The sequence below is a fragment of the Vanellus vanellus genome (genome assembly GCF_965231255.1).
Source record: "Vanellus vanellus genome assembly, chromosome: 10".
Lineage (NCBI taxonomy): Eukaryota > Metazoa > Chordata > Aves > Charadriiformes > Charadriidae > Vanellus > Vanellus vanellus.
In genome coordinates, this window is record NC_138915.1 from 12,711,609 (window position 1) to 12,721,782 (window position 10,174).

Sequence of the window (10,174 nt, forward strand, 5' to 3'; positions counted from 1 at the left end):
GGTGACTGGGTGCCTTGCTGCAAAGGGCCACCTCTGGCCAAGACCTGCTGGAGTGGGAGAGCACCAAGCCCCACCCCCCCAAGACGCCAGTCTTCTAGCTGAAAAACACAAAGCAAATGTTTCCTCAGGCTTGCTGGGGATTTTCTCTGCAAAATCTCCAATAAGCCTGGAGCGAAACCCGAGGCTGGCAGGCCGGGAGGAGGTGGAGGCGGGTGGGAGAGTTGCTGCAGCGCAGCTGCTACCCCTGACGCGCTGCAGCAGGTTCCTGCTTGCTGTGACACCGGCGTCTCAGCAGAAGGGTTCTGGCAAGGCTGCCATGGGGGTCAGGGTGCTTTTTTTATTTATTTTTTTTTTATCCTCATTGTCTTCATCATCTACAGGATCTTACTGCAAAGCATCCCAGGCATCCTGGCCCTCCAACCACTCCCCATCATGGTGGCCGGCGTGCTGGTGTCCCCTGGGCCACCCCTACCCTTCCTGCTCCCTAGCCCAGCTGGGAACAGATAGGCTGCCTGCACTTACACCCAGCTCTTTTTCCCCAAAAAGGTATTTTTTTCCACATGCACCCCCAGCCCATCTGCTCGGTGCTGGTGGCCGCCCTAGGCTTTCTGCACCATATCGCCTTGCTACTGCCAAGCGAGAGCCTCCGCTGGTGAGTGTGGTCTGCTCCTTGCCCACCCATGCTGCTGCTGCTTTGGTGACCTGACCCCCTGGGAAAGGGCCGTGGCTGGAGCCAGCGCAGCCCTGGGTCAAGCCTGGTGGTGAAGCATCTTCCACAGCTGCAAAAATGCAGTGCTATTTTTATCCCAAGGGCTTGCTTTCTTAAACGAGTTCTGCTTCAGCCTTCAGCAGGGTGGGTGCTTGGGGCGGGGGGGGGGGGAGAGGTGGCCAGTGGCGGGTGCATCCCTGGGCACTGTTGCCCCCTTGGCTGTGGGGCATATGCTTCTGGGGAAGGTTTGGGGCTGGGAGGGTGGCCCTGGGGTCAACCGCTCCCATGGGGACCACCCTAATGTCCCTCACCGGGGTGTGGGGAGCAGGGCTGGGGCGGGCGGACGCGTGTGCCCGTGTGTGCACACGCAGTGTGGGGGGTGGGGGGGTGCCGGTGTCCGTGCCAGGCACGGGGTGGGGGGTGCGGGGGTGTGTGCCAGGCACGATGCGTGTTTTGGCGAGTGCGCGGGGTGGGTGCGCACAGGGCTGCGTGTGCACGCAGCGCGGGGGCCCGCGGGAGCCGCGTCCGTGGCTCCCTGTCACGGGTGGCGCGCTCTCTCACACTCAGTCACGCTGGCGCGCCCCCGAGCGCGCCCCTCGCCTTCCCGGCCCCGCCTCCTCCCCCTCCCGCCGCGGGGTACCTCGGGAGCGGTAGTTCTCCCGGGCGCCGCGCGTCTCCCGCAGCCAGCGGGCGGACTACAATTCCCAGCAGGCTCAGCGGGCGGCGGCTGGCCAATGGGCGCGCTGGCTGGGCGGCGGCCGGGGTATATAAGACGCCGCCCCACGGCGGGCGCAGCAGCCTCACCTGGAAGCGCAGCGGAGCGGTGTGGAGCGGGACGTGTGCGGGACAGCACCGGGTACGGTACCGGCTGTCCGGCCGCGGGGGGGGGGGGGTGCAAGGAGGGGGTCTCCCGGGTGGGGTCTGCGGGCGCGGAGGGGTGCCAGCTCCCGCGGGGAGCGCGGCCGGAGAGGGCGGAGAGGTCTTCCTCGGTGGATGCGGGTACCGGGGCGGGGGGGAGGAGGTGCCCCGGGTGGGCGCCCAGCCGGTGCGGGGCCGCCTGCGGGCGGGGAGCGGTGCCGGTGGCCGGGGCGGCGGCGCGCCCCGCCCTGCGCTATTGTCCGCGGCGGGGCCGGGCGGGGGGGCCGGGGCGGGGACGGGCCGCCTTTGTCTGCCGGTCCCCATCGCCGAGGACCTCGGCTGACCTCGGGGTGGGGTGGCGTGGGGGGGGTCTCGCAGGCAAAATGTGCGACAAGCCGGACCTCTCGGAGGTGGAGAAATTCGACAAGAAGAAGCTGAAGAAAACCAACACGGAGGAGAAGAACACGCTGCCCTCCAAGGAGAGTGAGTGCAGCCCCGCGCCGGGGATAGGGAGGGGATTATACGGGGGACAGGATGGGACACGCGTGGGTGACGGTCGGTGGAGTGGGTGTCTTCGGGTGGTGATGTCGCCGCCAAGGCGTCCGGTGGGGAGAGGCAGTTTGGGGCAGTTAGGCTCCAACCTAGAGAAAACGGGTCCCCCGGGACTCCCCCAGCCAAAAGGCGAGGGGCCAGGGTACGCCCCCCCGGGGCAGTGGGCAGCACGGCCTGCGGAGGGCTGTTGCTCTGAGGTGTTGGGATATTACTGTCCTGAGGAGAGCTGAAGGCAGGTGCCCAACTTGCTGTCACCTGTACCTGTGTTTCATCACCCTCTGACTCGAAACGTTTGTCTACCCCGCATGGGGTCAAACCATAAAACTGGGCTCCAGGGCTTGAGTGATGGCTCTGCAGCCTTCTCCAGCGGGTGTTCCCACAAAAAAAAAAAGCCCCAGAGACTAATGGACCTCTCTTCCTTTGCAGCTATTGAGCAGGAGAAGGAATGTGTGAAGTCTTCCTAGAGCAAGATGGCCTGGCAGGAAGAGCTACCACTTGATTTTTTTTTTTTTTTTTTTTTTTTGCTTTGAATTAAATCATGGGGTTTTTTTAAATTTACATCATGTACATGTCTAGAAAACAGCTGCATCACCTAACCCACTGTCCCACCTTGCTGGCAGCTTTGGCGGGTGGGGGTAACAAAGTGTGGCCCTCACAGTCCATCAACAGCCTGACCCAACCCCATCTCTGCTGCTCAGTCGACTCCCGTTGACAGCGCTGATCTTGCTCTAATGCTGTGAGGAGATGAGCAAGGGCTATGGAGGCTCCTGGGGACAGACCCCTTCTGCCTGGGGTTGTGGGGATCCTTTCCGGCCTGGCCTGGGTCTGTCTCGCATACTCTTCACTGATGGTGTTCTGTAGCCTCACAGTTTTTTGTCTTCCTTGGGGGAAAAAATGAGAAGTTTATTATAAAATAAAAAATGTAATGACCTACCTATGGCTTGTGGCTTCTTCCCTGGCAAAGGTTCAGGCTGCAGCCTGTCTTGCCCTGGGGGGTGGGAAGGTCTCTGCCTGGTGCTGGAGCAGCGCTGGTGGTTTGGTGTTGCTCAAAGGGCTATAAAGGATAGTTCCCTGCAGAGTGATTCCAACTTGGTGTGTGTGTACGGCTCAGTTCTTGGTGGCCTGGGGGTTACCAGAGCTGAGAGCATAACTGGTGTGGCACTGGGACTGGGGTCTCAGCTGGCTGAGGCCACTGTGTTCCACCAGCAATCCCACCACCATAGCAGTTTCTTGGTGCATCTTCAAGTAGAGGCTAACCTGGGCCTTCTTGCCCACCTGAAGGCTGAGCCACCTGCTTCAAAGAGGTTGGTGTCCCCTGCCTAAAACATCACTTGTGGAGCTGGGCTGGCTTCTCGCCTGCGTGGCCGGAGGTGCCTGTGCTGGCAATGTGGATGCTGGCCCAGTTCCTGCTGGCGCTGCTGCCAGGTTGGCTCTGTCCACCCAATTCTTGGAGCAGATGTCTCCCCTCACTGCCTGGCACAACCCTTCTCCTCACCTTGAGCCAACCTCCACCCCCACCCTTGGTTGAAGGAGGTTTTTGCAGCCTTGTAAGGATGGATTAATGCAGTAGACCCCTTGGAGACCCTCTAGGCTGATCCCAGCCCTGCCTTGCAGGTGTGGAGATCCCTGTGTCCTGCAGGCAGCCTCCAGCACGGTGTGGGCAAGGGGGATCTGGGGTCTGGTCGTGCCTCCGGGTCTATGCTGAGGCTTCCTGGGTGCTGCCAGGATTTCCTCACCTCCACCTGGCCTGCAGGGTCATGGAACAGGCTGCTTGTGGAGGAGGTGGAGGCAGACTCGCCGACTAACAGTTTTGGCTGGTGTCCCTAGCGAGCCTGGTCATCTGGAGACAAACATGGGGCTGTTGTGCCTGTCTGGACATGGTGCCTATCTGCCTAGTACCTCCACCCACACTGCCTGCCAAGCCAACGGCTGCAAATAACGCTGCTTGTGTGGCTGCAACTGCCTTCACCTCTTAAAAAGCAGAATCGAAAGAGCTGAAGGTAAGAAGTTGGCGTTTGTGTGCTGTCAGGGCAGCGTGTGGGGTTTTCCATGGGGTGAGGGTGCTGGAGAGCGATGCTGAGGCCCAGCTGGGGCTGCTGCTACGCTGGGCTGAGCACTGGGAAGCTCAGCACATGCCAGGGTGGCTGTGCCCCCTCAGCACCCTGATGTCCCCGGGACAGCACTTCATCCTGGGTGTGGGAATCCTCCTCCCAGTGCCAACTGCTGGGGTGGGCTGGCAGGGTGGCAGCAGCCACTCGTCGCCTCGGCAGGGCTTGTCCCTTCTCAGGGGTGGTTTCTCTCACCAGGCAGGGGCAGGATCAGCCCTGTGCTGGGGGTGGGGGGGACAGGAGGCCTCTTCAGACCCCTTTTATGAAAGCAGAAGGTAGAAAAGGTCACGTCAGCAAGCGCTGGGCTCGGGAGCGGCAGGCAGGGCTCTCAGGCCACTAAAGGTTAAGCACCTTCTCGCTGCTTCAGCATTTCCCCCTCCTTCAGAGAGGCTTTGCAATCCCTTGGCCACTGGATGCACCCAGGCTGGGAGTTGGGTCAAACCCAGAGGTAAAGCCAGCCTGAGCCCTTTCCCCGTCCCCGAAAACCAGAGCATGAGCTTGTCGTGGTCCTCAAACCAGGACAGAGCTGAACCAAGTGAAGCTTTTGGGATGGAAACATGAAGTGGCGGAGCGGATCCCCTCATTTCAGTGGGGGTTTTGGGGATAGGGAGGTCTCGGTGGCTGCCGGCTGCACCACAGCTGCTCCCAACACCGCCCCGGTACCTCTCCCTCCTGTGTGCACTTAGTCACGCTGCAACGGGCCACTCTGCGGGCATGGAAAACCACTGGTCGACTTATCTCTCCCTGAGTCACTCGGGTGTCTGCAAGGTCACGGCAGGAGTGTCCCGTCCTTGGCACCACCGTGCTCACAACTCCCCCCCTCGCCCTGTGCTGCACTGGCGGCAGCAGAGGCTTCTCCCAGGGGTGCCCGGCGACCGGGCGCCCGCCGACCATGCACCCCCTTCCTATGGCTGACTGGTTCACCAGCTGGGGTGAGCGCTGCGGCTCCCCAGTGGTTTCCCTGAATGGCAGGGTTGCTGGTGCCAGGAGCCGGTGACACTCCAGCGTTGTCCCTGAGCCTGTGGAACCGGCCCGTTGGACCACCTTGCTGCATCCCAGGGAGCTGTGGGGTAAGGACAGGGGTGCCGATGCACCTGGGTTTGGGTTGCTTTTTCACTGTGGCCACCCCAGGGATGCAGCGGTGCAGGTTTAGACATGGGGTTAAGTGTTGGCACAGCTGGGTCTGTGCCCCGAGGAAGCCACTCCAGGAGCTGGCAGCCCCAGCCTGGCCCCGGGGACATCGGCTGGAGCTGGAGGCAGCTCCCTAGCCCCAGCAAACCCATCTCAGTGGGTCATATGGCTGATGCAGCTGTGTCTATCCAAAATGAGGGCAACCCAGGCACTTGTCCCACCCACATTCCTGCCAGAACGGTGCACAGGGAAGTACTGGACACATTGCCCAAACTCTGTACCCTCAGGTTTGAGGATAAAGAGAAAGCTGTTTTGCAGCCCAGTGCCCAAAATGTCCCTGTTGCCAGCAGAGGATTAACCAGTAAGGGGAGAACCATTACAGAAAAGCCCTTTATATCAACACTTTCCTTTCCTCCCTGCCCTGGACCTTCCCTTTTTCTCCCTAGCGCGCATGGGCACACAGCTGCTGGTGGTGTGGGAGGCCAGGATGCCTGCCAGGCTGATGTCCCCAAGAAATGTGGTGGTTTCAGCAGCATGAGCTGCCCCAGCAGCCACCCATGCACGGAGGATGTCGTCCCAGGAGCTGGGCCTTTCTGGGAGGGCTCGATGCCGCCTTCCCTCGCCTGGCACTAGGAAAGTCACATATGTCAGCTCCTCCTGGCAACATCCATATGCCTCTCCCTGGCTGGGACGCATCCCACTGCTCCTGGGGTGGTTTCCTCCCACTGCTGGATTGGGTGGTGAGCCATGGCCGGCGCGGAGGAGGAGGGAGGAGGAGGCTGAGTCACTGGCAGGAGGAATTTGGGCAAATACCTAATGATCAGCGGCACGAGGTGAATTCAGATCAGGGCTTGCGGCTGGGATGGGCGTCTGCCCCCGCTGCTGCTCCGTCCCCTCTGACTCAGCCAGGAGAGGATTTGGCCCCATATACGCTTGTGTGGAGGATCATAATCCCATCTCTTGCAGGAGGTGCCCTAGTCAGCCTGTGCACGGCCCCTCTCCAGGCACCCCGGTGTCCCCCTGCTCCTGGCCATGCACCGGCACCCTCTGCTCACCCCGCAGCACCACGCCGGTTTCCAGAGGGGATCGCCCGGTGCAAGGGAGGCTTTTGCACGCTGGCAGCCGGGGTTTTCCCTTGGCTGATCGCCATCTGGCAGCCCCTGGAGCTGTGGCAGAAAGTGGTGGGAGCCAAGAGGTGGCGGTGACCGGGCCCTGGGTTTGGAGGGCAGGGAATTGCCAGCCCCAGCCCCAGCCTGCACCGTGGTCGGTCCAAGCAAACACCCCCTCGGAAGGTGTAGGTTTATCACCGGAGCAAACAGAATAAGGCAAAGCCAGGCTGCGCGGCCGCGCAGATGATGCAGCTCCTGCCACGTGTGGGTCCTCCCCCACCCACCGCTCCCCACATCCCCGGGGAAAAACGTGTCACTGCCTCTGCATCACTCAGGTCAGCCTTTCCCGGCCGGGTCTCCCCTGCCCGGGTGGACACTCTGCCAAGCGCAGAGCCCAAACCCCACGGTGGCAGCGGTGGAGAGAGGAGGCAAGAGGGCAGCGAGCACGATCTGCCGGGGAAAGCCTCTGCTGGGAGCTGTTGGGGAAGGGGTGTGTGTGTGTGTGCGCGCGCACAGGGATAGTTGTATATTTGGCTGTAAAAGGAGAAAGCAGAAGAGACTGATCAGTAATGGGGAAATGAAAGCGGTGTGCGAGCTGGTGACCATGGTCCTTTGGGAATGGAGCTGATGGGAAGCCACCACGGGGTGGGAGAGTGTGTGCAATGTGGTGCTGTAGATCAGACGGTTCCCTGGCACAGGGAGAGGATTAACAGACAAACTGTCCCCATCCTGTGTCGGGGAGCAGCGCTGTGCCAGAGAGCCCCCATGGCCACGGTGCATGAAAGCCGCCGTCCCTGACCGGTGGGTGCAAAGGCACCGGCACAGCGAGCTGAGCACCTCTGGACACCGCACAGGTAAACTCGCCTGCGGGCTGCGCGGTGGCCGGCAGAGCCGGGCTGCCACACTCAGCACACCCCAGCAGCAGAGATATTGCTGCTCTCGAAATAATGCCCAGGAGGTCAGGTTTACCCGCAGGAGCTTACTCATCCCCTGCCAGCGAGGGCTCAGCCCAAGTGATGATGGGACCAGGAGTGCTCAGAGCTTCCTGCCCTCTCCTCCAGAGCCCCAGCGAGGACCGGGCTCCTGCCAGCACCCGGGTCTAAATAAATCTGGGGAGTGACACACGGAGCCACCCCGCCGTGCTTCCCGCATCTGCTGGTGCGGGGCGCAGGTGGAAGCAGCTTTGCCGCATGCCTTCGCCAAGCGGCACGCGTGTTGCTGGCGCCTGGGGGGTGCTGAACCCTTCGGTGGCTCACAGCCCGCTCCTGAGAGCATCCAGAATTAATTGCTCCTTTCTGTCACCCCCTTCCCAGTTGCATTCTGCAGATTCCCGCAGGCCCGTGGGGCCGTGCCGGGAGCTGCAGGAGCGTGTGCTCCCGTGGGGGACGCGTCTCCGGTGTCATGCGGCAGCGCCCGCACTTGTGCCTGAGCTGGGGCAGCTGACGGCGGAGAGGAGCACTTCATTTTGGGAAGCAGCTGGCTCACACAGGAGACGTTGTTTATCATCTCCCCCCCCACACCCCGGTGCTTTATTACAAAGGATTACGGCATGAAAAGCCATTTTGTTCCCCTGCTCCCAGTGCATAGCTCCCACTCCATGATTTATTCCTCCCCGCGGGCAGCAGCTGGGGTACGGCACCCTGGGCAGATGGGGGGAGACAAGGTGGGGGCTCAAGTCCATGGCAGCGGTGGCAGCAGGGATGCATCCCGCACCCTAACCACGGCACGGCCGGCAGGGCTCTGCCAGCGGCACCCAAAACTGCTGTCCACTGCGTGATGTGAGGAAACCTCGAGGGGGAGAAAACACAAAATCAGAGCCTTTCCATGGTGGCTGTCACCCATGAGGCGATGTCACCTCACTTTGTCCGGACAAGGCAGGGGTTGGTGACCTCTCCTCAGGGACACTGCTGTCCCCAAGCCTGGGTGCCCTACCGCTGGTGCTGGTGGCACCATCAGGTGTCACAGCTCCAAACCTGCCTGGATGAGCCTGGGGGGGGATGTCGCACCGCCCACAGGGAACTGGGGCCAGGCTGGGTGTGGAAAGCACAGTGCAGGGTACGAGCTGGGCATGGAGCATGTGGTGCAGGATATGAGCCGGGGGTCAGCGTGGGAATATGGCTCTTCACCACTTCCCCCAAAATCACCTGCGGGCAGGGTGGAGGCACCTCCGAAGCACCAGCAGGAGCGGCTTCCCTTCGGCTCTCTGCCCAGGCACTTTCTTTGTCAAGAGACAGCCGGGACACCCTGTGCCCCTCAGTCTCCCTCCTCCATCGCTGCCGTCACGAAGGCCGCTCTGCAGCAGGGGCCAAGCTCCCCCCGGCAAGGCGCCTGCCAGCCGCCGCTGTGGCTTTCCAGGAACCGGCGCAGGAGCGATTGGCAGCAGATAAGCCTGTTGCAACAGATGCCTCGTGCTGCTTCCCAAAGCCCCAGCCTGCCTGTGCACCTACATCAGGGTAAAATTACAGCTGGGGCTTCCTCCTATGGTGTTACCTACTCTGCCACTCTGTCGCCCATCACGTCCCTGATAACCCGCCAAGGGGGCCCGGGGATGAGGTGGGGATGAGGGAAGAGGTGAGGGCAAAGGCTGCGGCGGTGGCACGCAGCTTGGCCGCTGCCAGCCCCGGGGCTGCAGTGGAGCTGGGACAAGCCCCCGCTTGCAGTGTTGTGTCTCCGAGAGGCGGCTCGGCCGCCCGGGCACGTTCCTCTCCACACTGCCTCTCCCACACCACTCCCAGCTCAGCAAGGAGGGACCTCACGGGGCTGCAGCTTTCGCAGGGAAGGCTCCGACAACACCTCCAGCATCCCAGTGCCATGGCGGGGAGGAGATGGTGAGGAGGCAGCGCCCATCCCTGCTGCCGTGGTCACAGTTTCCCTGCAGTGTTGGCAGCCGCTCCATCTCCAGCTGGTCACCAGCTATGTGGTCTTGCTGGTGTGGATGATGCTGTTGGTGGCTGGCAAGCGTTGAGTTTGCAAGGCCTCAGCCCAGCTCACAAGAACCGCACAGGGCACTTCTTTTAGGCAGCTTGAGCTGTGTGGGATAGAGAGGGACGTTGAGGGGGGGCCTTCCTCAGCTTTGCCCCAGCTATGTTGGTCCTGGGGGGGGAAATGGGTGCCAAGGCGCCACTGCTCAGAGCCATGGTCTCAGGGAAAATGGGGGTGGCCAGGGTTAGGGGTGGCAGGGCTGTTTGTGGCAGGGGGACATGTGCTGGGGGGTGTTTCGGAGCAGATGCCATGGGCTGGAGGTACCACCGGGTACTGGCCTTGGAGAAGCAGCTACAGAACCGGGCACCGGGGCTGGAACAAAGGAAGATGCCCAAGCCCCAGCTGCAGCACGGGACGTGTGATGAATTCATCAGGGCACGAGCTGGCAGTGCTTTGCGTGGCCACGGGCTGGCAGTGGGGATGAGGTTGTGTCAGGGCTTCTTACCTTGGCACCAGCTTCCCTGTGTTTGCCGTAATACCCAGAGCCGTGAATGAGAGCCAGGCGGCGGGCACGTGTGCCGCAGCCTCTCTGGGTAGGGATGCAGCCGAGCCCAGGGCAGTAAAACCTCTCGTGCTACAGGAGCCCAGCGCCCTGCAGAGTCCCTGCCCCACTGCCCTGGTACTGCCTCCGCTGCCCTGGCACTCCGTGCCCAGCATGTGGCTCCTGGGCAATGTCCCCATCTCCAGACAAATCCCCCTGCAGCAACCGGCGGTGGTGCCCAGGG

General features: G+C 62.1%; 1 protein-coding gene across 1 annotated transcript; it reads left to right on the forward strand.

The window, feature by feature from the left end:
• The first annotated feature begins 1,431 nt into the window (after positions 1-1,431).
• On the forward strand, positions 1,432-3,052 carry LOC309675887 (thymosin beta-15A homolog). Its single transcript, XM_082488307.1, has 3 exons — positions 1,432-1,565; positions 1,946-2,050; positions 2,546-3,052. The coding sequence occupies exons 2-3, from the start codon at positions 1,951-1,953 to the stop codon at positions 2,581-2,583; spliced, it is 138 nt and encodes a 45-aa protein (XP_082344433.1). The 5' UTR covers positions 1,432-1,565; positions 1,946-1,950; the 3' UTR covers positions 2,584-3,052.
• The last annotated feature ends 7,122 nt before the right edge of the window (positions 3,053-10,174 follow it).